This window comes from Talpa occidentalis, unplaced genomic scaffold (genome assembly GCF_014898055.3).
Source record: "Talpa occidentalis isolate TD23 unplaced genomic scaffold, MPIMG_talOcc4v2.1 talOcc4.13, whole genome shotgun sequence".
NCBI classification, from domain to species: Eukaryota; Metazoa; Chordata; class Mammalia; order Eulipotyphla; family Talpidae; genus Talpa; species Talpa occidentalis.
The window spans coordinates 54,636,772-54,653,117 of record NW_023601322.1 but is presented as its reverse complement, the minus strand read 5'-3'; the positions used below and the strand labels follow the sequence as shown (position 1 = coordinate 54,653,117).

At 48.9% G+C, this 16,346-nt stretch overlaps 1 protein-coding gene across 2 annotated transcripts in view; it reads left to right on the top strand.

Moving 5' to 3' along the window:
* The first annotated feature begins 2,915 nt into the window (after positions 1-2,915).
* Positions 2,916-16,346, top strand: part of LOC119242843 (class I histocompatibility antigen, Gogo-OKO alpha chain-like) — a 67,263-nt gene continuing 53,832 nt past the window's right edge. Inside the window, exons 1-7 of one of the 2 annotated variants that reach the window (XM_037508297.2) lie at positions 2,918-3,032; positions 3,339-3,617; positions 3,756-4,031; positions 5,060-5,335; positions 5,456-5,575; positions 5,853-5,885; positions 6,016-6,492. In XM_037508297.2, coding sequence (XP_037364194.2) covers positions 2,969-3,032; positions 3,339-3,617; positions 3,756-4,031; positions 5,060-5,335; positions 5,456-5,575; positions 5,853-5,885; positions 6,016-6,059 — 1,092 coding nt within the window. In that variant the 5' untranslated portion in view covers positions 2,918-2,968 and the 3' untranslated portion in view covers positions 6,060-6,492. Of the gene's footprint in view, positions 3,033-3,338; positions 3,618-3,755; positions 4,032-5,059; positions 5,336-5,455; positions 5,576-5,852; positions 5,886-6,015; positions 6,493-16,346 lie in introns of those variants that run through there. The other variant, XM_054694243.1, reaches the window with a different exon arrangement.

The following is a 16,346-nucleotide window of genomic DNA, read 5'->3' as shown; positions in this document are numbered from 1 at the left end:
AATACCCAAGCCTTTGAATTTTCAAATCCTCCGCCCATCTGGAAACATGCCACTTAAGGATCCCAGATTCTGGGGCCTCCCTGCTGGCTCAAGGGGTTAAGATGCAACTTATAAAGCTCTCCACAACCATTGCAGCACAAGTTCGAGTGCCAGCCAGGGAGATACCCACATGGGGCAGCAGACCTTGACTAGTCTGCTGCTCCCCTCAGCAGTGTATTTCAGTCAATCTGCCTGTTCTGTTTCCCACTCTGTCTCTGGTGAATCCTCTCACCCCCCACACCTCTGGCCTGTACCCCAGATCTTGTATGCATAAATAAATAAATCTTCTTAAAAATGAAAAGATTCCAGATTCTGAGACAGCCTTCCTTTCCATCCAGAAAAAGAGAATGACAGGTGCAGATAGCAAGTAGGGCCTTAGGGAAGTTTAAACCCAGGGGAGGGCCTCCCCGGTGGCGCAGGGGTTGAGCGCTGGGTTGTGAAGCTGCCCGCAGCCTCTGCAGCGCCGGTTCGATCCCCGGCTGCTCCCCGGCCACCGGAGGAGGGTCCCACATGGTGCGCAGACCTCTCCTGCCACCCGCTGCTCCCCTCAGCGGTGTACTTCGGTCCTTCTGCCTGCTCTGCTCCCCGCTCTGGCTCTGGTGAATTCTCTCACCCTCCCGAGCTTCTGACTGTACCCAGTGCTTGTATGAATGTATGTATAAATCAATCAATCAATAAATAAATAAATCTTAAAAAAAAAAAAAAAAAAAAAAAAAAACCCAGGGGAGTTACTCCTCAATGTGGGCATGCCCCGAAAAAGTAGGGCATTAGCCTGTGGCTGCCCCACTCTCCCTGGGGGTATGTCCGTGGCTGTGTCAGTGGGAAAGGATGTCCTGAGATAATTCCATACAGGCTTTTGTGGACTCCACCCCCCACTCTAGACCAAAGCCATCAAGACATTGGGAAAGACAAATCCCACCACCACCAAAGGGAAGGTTGCTTGGGGTCTCTCACGCTCTAGCTCGCCTCCTGGCTTCACGGCTCCTGGCTTGCGGCCAGCTCTCAGAGTGCCATTTGGGATTCCAGATCAGCGGATTGGGTAGGACACATTTAAAACTTTGTCTCCCACTTTTCTCCCTGAGCTGTACATTTCCTCATTTGCCTTTCCTTGTAAATAAACCTTTTATTAACCTTTTGTGTGTGCCTGCAGTAGAGTACTGATAAGTCCTTTTAAGCGCCTGGGTGAGGACCCACAGTCAGGTACCACGTTTTGTATCGGGGCTGCCCTGTAACAGCTGCACCCATTCTCTCTGGGGGCACGCCTGTGGCATCCCCCACCCTCTCTGGGGCTACACCCATGGCTGCCCCCATTCTCTCTGGGGGAACACTTGTGGCTTCCCCCACTCACTCTGGGGATTCACCTGCGGCTGCCCCCACTCTCTGGAGGTATGCCCATGGCTGCACCCTCTCTCTCTAGGGCACACCCACTGCTGCCCCCACACTCTAGGGGTGTTATAGGGCAGCTCCGATACAAAACAGGGTGCCTGACTGTGGGTCCTCACCTGCGCACTTAAAAGGACTTAATCGATGCTCTACTGCAGGCACACACGAAAGGTTAATAAAAGGTTTATTTACAAGGGAAGGGCAAATGAGGAAATGTACAGCTCAGGGAGTAAAATGGGAGACAAAGTTTTAAATGCTTCCTACCCATCCGCCGATCAGGAATCCCAAATGGCACTCTGAGAGCTGGCCGCAAGCCAGGAGCCCTGAAGTCAGGAGGGGAGCGACAGAGTGAGAGACCCCAAGGCCCACGTGTTTGGTTTTTACACCCAACCTGGCTGCTTAACTCCTCCCTCAGGTCCCAGCCACCTTCCCTTTGGTGGTGACGGGATTTGTCTTTCCCAATGTCTTGATGGCTTTGGTCTGGAGTGGGGTTGGAGTCCACAAAGCCTGTATGGGATTAGCTCAGGACATCCCTTCCCCCTAACAGTTCCACCACAAAGAGTGCTTAATAATGTTTGTTCAACTTAACTAACTATCCAATCATTGCTTATATCACTGACCCTGAATTATTATTATTTCTGATATAAATGTTATTAACAGCATTAGCAAGCTAATATTGGTTGGGCAATTAAAGATAAATTCACTGATTTTCAAACTCTAAAAAGTTCCCTTATTTTATGTAGATTCAGAGAGCTTATAAGGGAAGGACACAGGTTCTGATCTCTTTCTTCACCCTCCCTATGCCAGAAAAGCTGCACTCGAATGTTTACAAATCATGACTGTAGAACAAGGATTAACAAATTTGTCTCTCATCAAGGAATAAGTAATTCAAACTTTATTTACCATATATTGTAGTTTCTTTTGCAACTACTAAAATCTGCACTACAGCAAGGAGATAGCCAAGGACAATTAACAAATGAATGTGGCTGGTTTTTCATTGTATTTACAAGGATGAACTTAGCCTGAGGGTTGTCATTTCCTTGTTCTAAGTAGCATGGCTCCCAGCATAATAACATCCTTTTGAAAGGTTTTATTCTAGTAAAGTAAATATTTAAAGCTATAACCCACATAAAAAATTATGCATGGGATCGGTAATAATTTGTGAGACTGTAGAGACATCCTGAAAGAAAAATGTTTGAGAATCGCTGACCCAGTTCCTGGGCCTGGATTCAGGGAGGCAACAGTGACAAAGGTCTTGGTGCAGGAGAGGAGGGTCTCGGGGTGTGGCTCTCAAGGTCTCAGTCCCCAGGGCCTGTCTGGGGCTGGAAGGTGACTGTCAGGGCTTCCTCATCTCCCCAGTTTCACTTCTCACAACCTGCGTCAGGTCCTCCCTCCTGGATACTGGTGACTCACCCCAGGGCTCACTCCCCATTGCCTGGAGGTCTCCAGAGCAGCCAATCAGCAGCCCCGCGGCTCCCGTTCCAAAGCCCTCGCCCGCCCGCCGGGACTCCGTCTCCCCAGCCCGGGTGGAGGCGCGTCCTGGGGGATGGGGGGCGCAGCCCTCCTGCTCCTGCTCGCGGTGGCCGCGGCCCCGAGGGAGACCCGGGCGGGTGAGTGCGGGTCGGGAGGGGACAGGGCGCTCCCAGAGGCGGGAGCGAGGGCGCGGGCGGGCGTGGGAAAGGCGCGACCTCGCCGCCGCCCTAGTTGTCCCCCCACCTCGGCCCCGCCCCGTCCTGGCCCCTTTCCGTCCCCCGAGACCCCAGCCTCCTCTGGCCCCCCGAGTCCGGCCATTTTCGTCCCGCAGCCGCTTTTCACTCTCACTCGTCTTTCACCCACTTTCTGTCTCTTGGGCGCCCCCTGGGACTCGAGCCCCCGAAGGGGAGAAGAATAGGCCGGGTCTCCCCTCCCGCCCCCAGGCCCCCACTCCCTGAGGGTTTTCTACACCGCCATGTCCCGGCCCGGCCTCGGGGAGCCCCGCTTCATCTCGGTGGCCTACGTGGACGACACGCTGTTCAACCGCTTCGACAGCGACTCTCCGGGCCAGAGCTTGGAGCCGCGGGCGCCCTGGGCGGAGCAGGTGGAGCAGGAGGAGCAGGAGGAGTGGGACTGGAGGACGCGGATCCTAAGGGACCGCATACTGTGGTATGGAGCGCAGCTGCACGCCCTGCGCGGCCTCTACAACCAGAGCGAGACCGGTGAGCTGGCGCGGGTCCGGGCCGGGTCAGCACCCCCATCCCCACGGACGGGGGTCGCTCAGGGTCTCCCCCTCCAGGCTTCTCTGCAATTGCCCGGGAACAGCCCGCGGGACTTTCACCCGGTTTCATTCTGGACAGGCTCTCACACCTTCCAGAGGATGTCTGGCTGCGACCTGGCGCCCGACGGGAGCCTCCTCCGCGCGTACAGTCAGTTCGCCTATGACGGTGCCGATTACCTGGCCCTGAATGAGGACCTGCGCTCCTGGACCGCGGTGGACACAGCCGCTCAGATCACCTGGCGCGAATGGGAGGCCCTGAATATGGCAGAGAGATTCAGGAACAATTTGGAGGACAGGTACTTGAGGTGGCTGCGCACATGCCTGGAGCACGGGAAGGAGACTCTGCAGCGCGCGGGTAAGAGGGGCCTGGAGGCCTCCCGGTCCCCCCCTGCCTGGAGTCACTGCGGGAAATGAGTCCTCTCTCTAGTCCCTAGAGGGGGACTCCCCTGGGTTTCATGTTCTGCACTAGAGAGACTCCCAGAGACTCCGGCTTCTCCTGAAGGACAGTGAAGGGTCCCGTCTCTCCTGAGAAAGACAGACAGTCCCTGACATCACACGTCACCGGGTCCTTTTGACCAGGGGCCTGTTTGAGAACCACGAGTTTCTCTCTCAGTCTTGTTTCTGGTCTGAGAACATTGTCAGTTATGTGATTCCTGCTTTTCTGTGTCATTCACCTTCCACCCAGGTCAGGAATAAAAAGTCTGTGTTCCACTCCCTCTGCTTCATCCTACCCTGGGCTTTCCTCCTCATTCTAGAACTTTCTAAGGAATAGGAGAATCTCACAGATTCCCCAGATTAGCCTGTTTTTTACATTTTATGCTTCTAGCTGTTACAGGGCAAACCCCAATATAAAATGGGGTTTCCTGACTGTGGGTCCTCACCTGCGCGCTTAAAGGGGACTTATGAATGCTAAACTGCAGACACACACAAAAGGTTGATAAAAGGTTTATTTACACAGGAAGGGGAAATGGGAAATGAATAACTCAGGGAGAAAAAGAGGGAGATAAGTTCATAACTGCATCCTACCTGTTCCGCTGACCTGGAATCCCAGTGACCCACAGAGGTGGCGAAAACCTAGCACACCTCGTGGCCAAGCCAGAGACTCCCGGCCACATGACCAGTTAAATACCCAAACGGAGAGCCCAGTTGCTTAACTCCACCCTCAGGTCCTCCCAACCTTCCCTTTGGTGATCGTGGAATTTGTAGTTCCCAGTGTCGTGGGGGTGGAGTCCACAAAACCTGTATGGAGTTTGCTCAGGGCATCCTTCACCCCTGTCACTCCTGCCACACCAGTTGTCTTGTCCATTGTGAGGATGGTCTCACGAGGATACCTAAGTGTCCATGGAGGAAACACAAAGTGAGTTTATTGATTTACCACCTCAGATTCCCCAAAGACACGCATGACCCGCCACCCCATTTCTGAGTATGAGGTCACCCTGAGGTGCTGGGCCCTGGGCTTCTACCCTGCGGACATCACCCTGACCTGGCAGCGAGATGGGGAGGACCTGACCCAGGAGATGGAGCTGGTGGAGACCAGGCCTGGGGGAGACGGAACCTTCCAGAAGTGGGTGGCTGTGGTGGTGCCTTCTGGAGAGGAGCAGAGATACACGTGCCATGTGCAGCATGAAAGTCTGCTGGAGCCCCAAGTCCTGAGATGGGGTGAGGAGGAGGATGTGGGCACTGAGGCTGTTCTCAGGGCCATCAGGAGCCCTTCTGGAGCCCTTCAGAGGGTCAGGATAAGGTCTGGGGCTCAGGTTATGATCTTCCCTTCCCTTCCAGTGCCTCCTCCTCAGTCCTCTAGCCCCACTGGGGGCATCATTGCTGGCCTGGTTCTCCTTGGAGCTGTGCTCACTGGAGCTGCGGTGGCTGCAGCTGTGATGTGGAGGAAGAAGCACTCAGGTAGGGAAGGGAGTGGGGGATCTTGTCCACCGAGGGCTTTCATGTCCCAGGGAGAACTTGCCCTGCCTGGTTAATGGGAAGTACCATCCACACACACACGTGTGTTGCCCAGAGGGCATTTGGTCCAGTCCCCCCTCACCTTTCTTCATTTTTCCCAGTCCTGACGTGGGTCTTTAGTCACAGTTCTGGAAACTTCCCTGTTGTGCAGGATTAAAAGATTCCTTTAGGTCTTCTGACCTGACTGTTCCCTGGTCTCACATGATGTTTCTTCCCACAGGAGGACAAGGAGGAAGCTACACTCAGGCCGCAGGTAAGTGTGGATCAGGGGTTTGATCTCTGAGCCCCTGGGGACAGTGTAGATGGACTCCATGGGGGAGCCACCCTCATCAGTCCCTCCTGTGGTCTCGTCTCTGACCAGGTTCTGTTTTGTTCTCAACCAGGCAGCGACAGTGCCTATGGCTCTGATGTGTCTCTCAGCCCCTAAGGATCTTTTACAACGAACCTGATGAGGCTCCTGTTGTGCACACCCTGGATGGCAGTGTGATGGTGTCACTGTTGTTTTTAACTGTGATATTGAGCATTTGTTCATATTTTTATTTTTCTATGTCTACATAAGTTGCTATGTCTACAAATAATAATAAATAAAATATAATAAATAAAAAGATTTATTTATTCATGCATACAAGAACTGGGGTACAGGTCACATGCACAGGAGGTGATAAGATTCACCAGAGACAAAGTGGGGAACAGAACAGGCAGACTGATGAAATACACTGCTGAGGGGAGCAGCGGGTGAGACAGGAGAGGTCTGCCGCGCCATGTGGGATTCTTGCCCGCCGGCCGGGATCGAACCTGCACTGCAGAGGCTGCGGACAGCTTAACAGTGCTGAGCTCAACCACCAGCACCACCAGGGGAGGCCCAGAAATAAATTTTTTCTTTTTTTGTTATATTTGTAACACTGTTTTTTGTCCTTATTAAAATTGGGTTATTTCTTGCTGATCGTTGAGTTTTAAGCAGTATTTGTAAATTCTTGATACAGTCCTTTATCAGTTTGTGATATGCAAATGTTTCCCCCCACTCTGTGACCTGAACTCCTTTACTGACGGGAAAACAAGCATTATTGTCCAGACAGAAGCATGGATATATTTTTTTAGAAAAGAAAAGATAAATTACTAATTGGTTTTGAGCAGATACTGGCTGACTGGGATGTTGGGGGATGGAAGGGAATGGCTTACTTATGCGTATCCTTGAGTGTTATTTAAATGTCCTTGCAGCATGAAATATGCTTTCAAAAATAAATTACACTTCATTCCTCAATTTATAAAACTTCACCAATCATGTCAAAATCACGTGTTAACATCAGAATGGCACGTGGGTTACAAGTGAGGGACCCGCACATCATAGTCGCACAGTCATGGTTTCTCTCAGGGGTCACTCTGGTGTTGTCCATTCTGTGGGTGTTGGACAAATGTATAATGACCTGTGTCCATTATGAGAATATCATGCAGAGTATTTTCATTGCCCCTAATGTCTTCTGTGCTCCAAGGAAGGAAAAGCAAAAAGAAACCAATGGAATCACATGAGACTAAAAAGCTTCTTTATAGTGAGGGAAAATCATTAAAATGAAAAGACTATATCAAGTTGGAGAAAATATGTGCACATCATCAATGCAAAAAGGAGTTACTATCCAAGATATACAAAGAACTGCAAAACTAGAAAACAACTCAATAAAAACAAGGCAGAGGAGCTAAATAGATACTTTTGTAAAGAAGACATACAGATGGCCACTAGGTACATGGATAAATGTTTGTCATGTGCTGTCAGGAAAATGCCAATTAAAACCACAATGAGTTGGTACCTTACACCTGTGAGAATGACCCACTGAAGGGTGTGGAGGAAAAGGAACTCTCTCTGGTACATGGTGGGTGGGAATGAAGTCTGGTCCTGTTAGTGAGCAGAATGAGGGTTTCCCAGGACCCTCAAACCTGTACACTCTACATGGGATCTGCCATCAGCTGAATAAAGACAAAACATACACTAAAGCGTAAGACTTTCAATAGAAAAGAACTTTAATACAATTAGTGTGCAATAGAGAATTAGTGTGCAATAGAGAGAAGAGAAAGAATATAGTTAGAATAGTTCTCAAGTGAAGCACCCATAGCTACCCGTCCCCTCATGGGTAAATGCCCAGCAAAACAGGGTTGGCCCAAAGCAGGCCCACTGGGGCCTGAACGCCTGCCACAAGGCTAAGGCACCTACTGGTAGAGACCCATGGGACAGGGGAAAGAGGGGCCAGGCAAGTCTGGAAGGAAAAGAGCAAAATCAAAATCCACATCAAGATAACAGCTGCCATTGTCAGCGTCTCCATGGGCCTCTCGCCCAAGTCTTTGTTTCTTTCACGTGTCTCTTTCTGTGTCCCCAATTCCCTGGCACAAGTCCAAGCCTGAGGAACAAGCCTGTCTTCTTCTTCACACGTCTCTCTGCTCCATGTGCCTCCTCCAGTCTTCTTCCCTCATCTTACTCCACATCTTCCTCCTCTTCCTTAGCTTCTCATCCCTGCTCAGCCCCACCTTTCCTTGGGCGGGGTGGTAATCTGGAGCCTCTCTTTTCTATGGATAGCACATTGGTCCTGCCCCTATGAAAACAAATAAAGATTCCTCAAAATATTCAAAATAGACCTGTCCCATGGTCAGGGATTCCATTCCTTGGTATTTATCCAAAGAAGGTAAAACACTAATTCCGAGGAATATGCACCTCCTATGGTCACTGCAGCGCTGTCTACCATAACCAAGCGATGGAGACAACCTAAGTGCCCAACGACACATGAGGGGATAAAGAACACAAACTATATACACAACGGAATACTACTCAGCCATGAAAAAGAAAAATACTGACTTTGCAACACGGATAGATATGGATGGGATTATGCTAAGTGAAGTAAGTTTGAAGGAGAAAGTTAAATACTGGATGATTTCATTCATATGTGGAATATAAAGAAACAAAACAGGCACAGGTGATACTAAACCAAAACAAACTCTAGAAATATGACTGTGGAATTGAAGGTATGGGGTGGGGGTAAGAGCGGGAAACAAGGTAGGGAGAGGGCCAAGTGGACTATGGTGAAGACTGTGGGTGCCCTTATGGTAGGCGTGATGTGGTAACAAACATCTGAAGAGGGGTGACCCTGGGCCTCTGAACACATACAGTGTGTAAAGCAATGTTACCTCAACTGAATAATACAATGAGGGGAAAAAGAAATGAAAAAAAAAATGTCTCCGCCATCAATCACTGACTTTGCCTTTGCCTCCTCACTGTCATGCAGGGTGAGGGGCTGGTTTCCTACAAGGGCAGAGGCAGGAGGTGCAGGGGCTCCTGGGGCTGCTCAGACACCGCTGAGTAGAGACACTGCAGAGAGGGCGGCTCTGAGGGGAACCAGAGTCAGAGGGTCAGAGTAACCCCAGTGCTGAGTGAGGATCTGGTTCCCAAGGAGAGGGGAGTGTGTGTGTGTGTGTGTGTGTGTGTATGTGTGTGTGTGCGTGTGCATGTGTATGTGTGTAACAGGAATGACAGGATACACAACACAAGATGATGGGAAGACAATTAACATCAAGCCCCAGAATAAATGAATTGAAATCACACACAGAGTAAAGAGTGTCAGAACAACACCTCAGTAAATGCGGTTCAGTGGAGAAGCAGTTTCTAAGCAGGACTGAAAAGGCATTGGACCTGAAGAAGAGGCTGAGGTTTAGAAATACCTCATGGTTGGCTTGAGGTGTAAGGAGCTGGGCAGGACCCCCCTCCAGGGCATTGCTAGGATGTGGTGGTGACTTCACCCCTGACAGCTCCCTCCACCAGTCCCCAACTTTCATCTTCAGTCCCCAATGTTCATCTTCGCCTGCAGAGAACATCGTCAGGCTGTCCCTGGGGTTTCTAAAGGAGCTGTTTGCTGGTGGCTTATGTCCAGTCTCTCTAAGGCTGTTTGCTGTTGGTACAATGGCATCTTTATCAGATGTAAACTGGCATCTCTGGCACCATTGCCTGCTGGACCAGTGCTGACCAGCACTGCTGATCTGTATCCGGCCTCCTCTGAGAGCTGCCCACCACTTGTCACCCTTGGGCACCATCTCCTGGTGCTGTTGCATCTGGCAGTGTCCAGTCCAGGGTCTGGTGCTGTCTGCCTGGCCTTTGGACAGCTGTTGCTGGCTGCTGCAGCATCACCTGAGCAGCCCACCTGGGATCATCTCCAGCTGCCACTGGGAGTTGGCAACTGGTCCACTGCTTACCTGTTGTCACCAGCTCCAGGCTGTCGTAGCACAGCTTGTGTGAGTAGCCTTTGTTTCGGACCACTGGACACTGAGGACACTGTCTGAGGTAGGACGGATGGCCATTTCTGGGTTTAGACACTCCTTCCTTGTTTGCAGTCTCCCCTTTTTAATAAATCCTGTTGCTTTTACACCCTGAGCCTGAGTGTTGTCTTCCAAGTGTGAGCACATGGATGAGGACCCAGAAACAGTGACTGTCCCCAACATTGCCCTGTTTTAACATAACATGAGATTGGAACTGGTGACTGGCTCGATGCAGGGTGTGGTGTCCTGCACCTACCTGACCCCCCTTCTCTGTTCAGGCCTGAGAAAGTGACAAGTGAAGCTGCAAAAATTCATGCCTGGGTCTCCTGGTGGTATAAGGGGTTAAGCACAGCACTGTGAAGCTATCCACAGCCTCTGAAGCATAAGTTAGATCCCAACCAGGGAGCTATCCACATGGCACAGCAGACCTCTCCTGTCTCACTCATTGCTCCCCTCAGCAGTGTATTTCAGTCAGTCTGCCTGTTCTGCTCCCCACTCTGTCTCTGGTGAATTCTCTCACTCCCCACACCTCTGGCCTGTACCACAGTTCTTATAAGTATGAATAAATAAATCTTGGGCCTCCCTAGTGGCACAAGAGGTTAAGATGCAACCTATGAAGCTGTCCACAGCCTCTGCAGCACAAGTTTGATCCCCTCTCACCCAGCACATAGGGGTTGGTGGCCAGAACTCTTGGATGAGCACATGGCCCTGGCAGAGAGCCACGCAGAGTGACAGGCACCCTGTCCTTGGAGACCAGGAGCTTCAGGTGAGCAGCATCCCGTCCAGGACCAACAGCACCGCGAGAGAAAGAGACTGAGGGTCAGAGTGATGATGAGTGTGGGCGCCCCATGTCCTGCCCCTGGGTAGACTCCGAGCAGATCACGGCAGTGACCTGTTGTTCAGTTTTCTCCTCTGGAAGCTGAGAAATGTCATTATTAGTAATGAATATTATTGAAAAGCTTGAAATGATTCTCCTCCTACAGCACACACAGAGCAATTTTACTGCTCATGCAACTCTGGAGGCAAAGGGGAAAGTGTGGCTTCTCCTTCCCAGGAGAGAAGTGGGTCTCAGGAAGGGGGTCACTTGCTCCCTCAGGTAGAAGAGCAGCTCTAATAGGGCCCTTGGGTGACCTTACCCCCGTGTCTGCCGTGTCCCCATTGGGAGAGGGGTCTCTAGGCATCTCTGCCCTTGATGTCCATCCTCACTGTCTGTGCTGCAGAGGCCACTTCTGCCTGATGTGGACACTCACCCTGCAGCTCACTGATCCTATATGTTCTTTGGCCTCTCTCTGGGCTGACGGTCATGACTGTTGTTTGCCAAAATAAAATCATCATTTCTCTTAAAAATGTAAGTTATTGACTTCACTAGAGAAACTCAAATGTTCCCCTGATGTTATTTTAAGCCCAGCTGCTCCCCCCAAACAGGTCTTTGAGTATCTTTCATGGTTTCATTCACAAATATTTATCAATCTTCTGCAGATCCCCCAGGAGGAAACAGGAGTGTCTGCGTTGACTGTGGACCCTAAGTAGGCCCCTCACCCATGTGCTCACAGGCCTCACCCTGGAGAGCTTCCTCCTGCTCCTGTGCCATGTCCACGAGGTGTCTGTCCTGAAATCCACCCCACTCCATAACAACAGTGTGTTACGTCAGCTCAGCACCCAGGACGCCCACAAGTCTGTGTCCTTTTGATATCAAACATTGTTTCCTCTTTTTTCCTCTGTATTAACAACACTTTAGTGAGGAGATTTGAGGTGCTTCTAGACAAAACAGACGTCTTCTGCTACTTGGCACTTAGGTTGATGTACTCATCAGGGTTTAAAGCTTATGGTCAAATATCGTAAATTATATTCAACCCAGAATAACAAATATACTCATAGAAAAATATTTTCCTGTGGCCTAAATTATTTCTCCACTTGTTTCCTATATTTTCCCTGAGGAATGAGCAGGAGGAGGTGAGTGTCCAGCTCCTCTCCTGGAATCCTCAGCCTCTGTCCTCCCTCAGGCATCAGGGGACAAGCAGGGACGGGGAGTCAGGGTCCCGGCTGTGTCCAGGTTCTGCCATCACTGGCCCTGATGGTCTTTTCATTGATCCCCCTCATGGGTATAGTGAGGATGACTGTGAAGGTCTTTCCAGCTCAAGGCCTCACATGTCCGGCAGCCCTGACTATCTGGGGCGTCCCCTCCCTTATTTAGTGTAACTTCTCAGGGCTGAGCAGAGAAGGGAGGTGCCCGGTGTCAGCACACGCCCTGCAGGGGACAGTCACCACTTCCAGCCTCAGGTCACATGGCTGCAGGAAAATGCCCACTGGCCGAGTCTGCCCCAGAGGGGAGACAGTGGTGGGGGCAGGGGTTAGCGCTGCCCCTCTTGTGGGCTGATGAGGATCCTGCCTCAGGCTCAGGGAGAAGCCACCAGAACTCATTGTCCCTCCGGTAGCTCAATGTGGAGCCGGAGTCTCACCAAGTTCATTTTATAAACCCCTCTGCCGGCCACTCCCTTTAGCCTGTGCACACGGAGCAGCTCTCTGTGGTATTTATCATGAGTCCTGGGAGCAGGATGCAGGCTCCATCACCAGGAATTAGATCTGGGTCCCTGGCGTGTGGGCATTAGGCCCTGCCTGGTCCCCACAGAATACTCATTGGAGGTCCCGGCAGCCCTGCCTTTTCCTCTCCTCTATGACCCTGTGAAGGTCCCCATGGGAGGGAGAGAACAGTGGACTGAACATGGGTGTCCCCTCCCTGCACGTTCCTCCACCCCAGGCCTAGGGGGGCCAGTGCTGCTCTGCGTCTGTCTGGCCATGTGTCTCCTGGGCGCTGGGCTGTGGGGTTGGAGAGGCAGCCCCTTGGGGGTCGGGGCACAGACTCTGAGACCAAAGGGGAGCCGGGGCTGGGGTCTTCTGGCTCAGCAAACTCCAGGCCGGGGATGGGGACATGGGGTGTTTCCCTGAGCATCATCTGCTTTATCAAGGACAGAAGGTGCCTGGGGGGATTATTGTTGGGAGCAGTGAAATTATGACTGAAAGGACCTGACCCACAGAGGGTTCCCAGTACATTATAATCAGCCCCTGGGACCCATGAAGGAGTATTGAATTCAGCACATTTGTGATCTCCACGAAATTCAAATTTTCTCTTGAAGTTCTTCTTTTTTTGATTCCCTTAATTTCATCTTGGTGTCATTTGTTATACTTAGAAATTTCCTAGGCTGGCTTATTTGTAAGTTCTCCTTAATTATTTTGCCACGCGGGAATTCCACATGTTATGGTTGGAAATTCTGAACACTATTTCATGTCGAGACTGAGTTTAGTGAGGTGACAAACTTGCAATTCTCTAATCCTACTGAAGTTAAAAACCTGGATAATCAAAACCCACAGAAGTAATGAAGATGTCTTTTCCTCAAGGTCAGCACGTTACTGCAAGTCGAATATACCGTAGACTCTAAGAATGACCCTCAGGGACACTCAGGACCTCTGGAGGCTCCTCTCTCCTGGGCCTGTGTGGTTCCTAAGACCAGGAACCACCCACAGAGTGGGGAGGGAGGGGCTGACAAGCTCCTGAGGGCCAATCACTCAGGGGGAGGAGAAGCCCCTCAGGTTATGGCCCAGGTGTGACTCATGCTCTTTGCTACACCAGCAGCTTCACCTCGGGGTCCTGGTGCTTGTTCCTACCGCTGAAACTGTTCCAGATTTTCCTGGTCAACCGGTTGTTACTGGTCAACCGCTGTGGCCTCCGGAAGATGAAATGGAGGGTTGGTCACCACGGCGGGAGATTCACCACCAAAAGAGGGAGAAGAGACAGAAACCTGCCTTCAGTGACCTGCCTTCAGTGAGCCTATTAAGGCAGCTTCCTGCTCAATAAGCTCATAGAGTTGACTGATTTTGTCGTCCTTGTCCTTCAAAGCTCATTTTGTTTTGCTTTGTTTTATTTATTTTCCAACTTTATTGAGACATACTTGGCATATTAAGTTTAAGGTATACGATATGATGATTTGATACATGTATATATTGTGAAAGAATTACTCCAATAAGGCTAGTTAACACAGCCATCACCCCACATAACTACAATTTGTGTGTATGTATGTTGAGAACATTTAAGATTTACTCTCTTAACAACTAGCAAGTGTATAATGCAGTAGTATTACCATGATAAATAGTTATCATGATAAATACTAGACACAAAATTTACTCATAACTGGAAGCTCATAATCTTTGAGCAATATCTCCCTCCCCACTCCCAGCCCATGGCAACCATCATTCTATTCCCTGTTTCTGTGAGTGTGGCTTTTTTTTTTTTAAAGATTCCAGTTATGAGAGCATACAGCATTTGTGTGACTTATGTCACATGGCATAATGCTCTCAAAGGTCCATCAACCTGTGTTGTTGAAAATGGCAGGCTTTCCCCCTTTTTATGGCTAAGTAATATTCCTGTGTGTGAAACACATTTTCTGTATCTATTCATCTGTCGATGGAAGTTGGGTTGTTTCCGTGTCTTGGCTATTACAAATAATAATGCTGCAGTGAATGTGGGGAAGTAACTATCAAGATTATGATTTAATTTCCTTCCAATATTAAACTAGAAGTGGGATTGCTGGATCACATGACAACAATTTTTAATTTTTTGCAGGGTCTCCATACTGTTTTCCAGAGTAGCTACAAGTTTACATTCCCATCAACAGTATGGTGGTATTCCTTTTCTCCACATTCTACCTGACACTTGCTATCTCTTGTCTTTTCGAGAGTAGCCATTTTAACAGGTAGGAAGTAACATCTCATTGAGGTTTTGATCTGCATTTCCCTGATGATTAGTGATGATGAACATCTTTTCATGAACTTATTGGCAGTTGTTTGTTCCAGTTTTTAATATGATTGTCTTCTTCTTATTGCACTTTAAGAGTTCCTTGTAGATTTTGGATAACAGTTTTTGATCACACATATCTTCTCCCAGTCTGTGACTTATCTTTTCATTCTCTGGACAGTTTCTGTAACAGAGCAAATATTTTTTATTTTAGTGAACAGCATATCATTCTTTCTTTCATGCATTGTGCCCTTGGTGTTGCAGCTAAAGACATTACCAAACCCAAAGTCATTTAGATTTTCTCTTATGTTATCTTCTAGGAGTTTTATAGCTTGCATTTTAACTTAGATACATTTTGAGTGAATTTTTGTCTAGAGTGTAAAGTCTATCTAGATAGATTCAATGTTTTGCATGTGAGCATCCAGTTGTTCCCGAACCATTAATTCAGAAGGCTCTTTTCTTCATTGTGTTGTCCTTGCTGCTTTACCAGTGATGAGTTGTCTCTATTTGTGTGGGCCTGTTTATCAGCTCTCTGGTCCACTAACCTATTCGTCTGTTTTTTCACCAATGTTATACTGTCTGGATTACTCCGACTTTATAGTAAATCTTTATAACTTGTTATATGTTTTTACATCATTGTTCATTTTTAAACAATGTTTGCTTTTTTCTTATTCCCCTCCACCAGGTGTAGTCCCCATAGAATTTCCTTCGCGAATGCACCCCTGCACCATCACCACAGTCTCCTGTGCTCCTCCCTCCCTCCCTCCCTTTGTTTCCTCTCCCTCCTCCTCCCTTGCAGGACGTCACTGGTTTATAACTGTCTGTTTTTGTTTTGTTTTGTTGTGTTTTGTATTGTTATTATTTTTTTGCCCTGGGGTCTCACTCGGTTCTCCTATATTCCTCCTATAAGTGAAATAATTCAATATTCTTCGTTTTCCTTCTGACTTATTTCACCAAGCATAATTCCTTCTAGCTCCATCCATGTTGCTGCAAATGGCATTAGTTTATCTTTTTGACTGCTGAGTAATATTCCATTGTGTATATATACCACATCTTTCTGAGCCAGTCTTTTATTTTTTGTGCATTTGGGTTGTTTCCAGGTTTTACCTATTGTAAATAGTGCTGCAATAAACAAAGGGGTACAGGTGTTCTTTTGAATCAATGTTTTTGTGTCCTTTGGGTAGATCCCTAGGAGTGGAATTGCTGGGTCCTCTGGTAACTCCATTTTTAGTAGACTGAGGAACCTCCAGGCAACTTTCCATAGTGGTTGGACCAGTTTGCACTCCCAACCATAGTGGTTGGACCAGCAATGTAGGAGAGGTCCTTTTTCACCACATATTCGCCAACATTTGTTGTTGCTAGTTTTTTTGATGTGAGCCATTCTTACTGGTGTAAGGTGGTATCTCATTGTGGTTTTGATTTGTATTTCCCTGATTATAAGGGATGTTCAACATTTTTTCATATGCCTGTTGGCCATTTGCATTTCCTCTTTGGAGAAGTGTCCTTTAAATTCTTCTGCCCATTTCTTGACTGGACTGTTACTTAGCTTTTGTTGAGTTGTGTTGAGTTCTTTGTATATCTTTGTAATTAGTCCCTCATCAGTTGTATGGAGTGCAAAGATTTTTCCCAATCAGT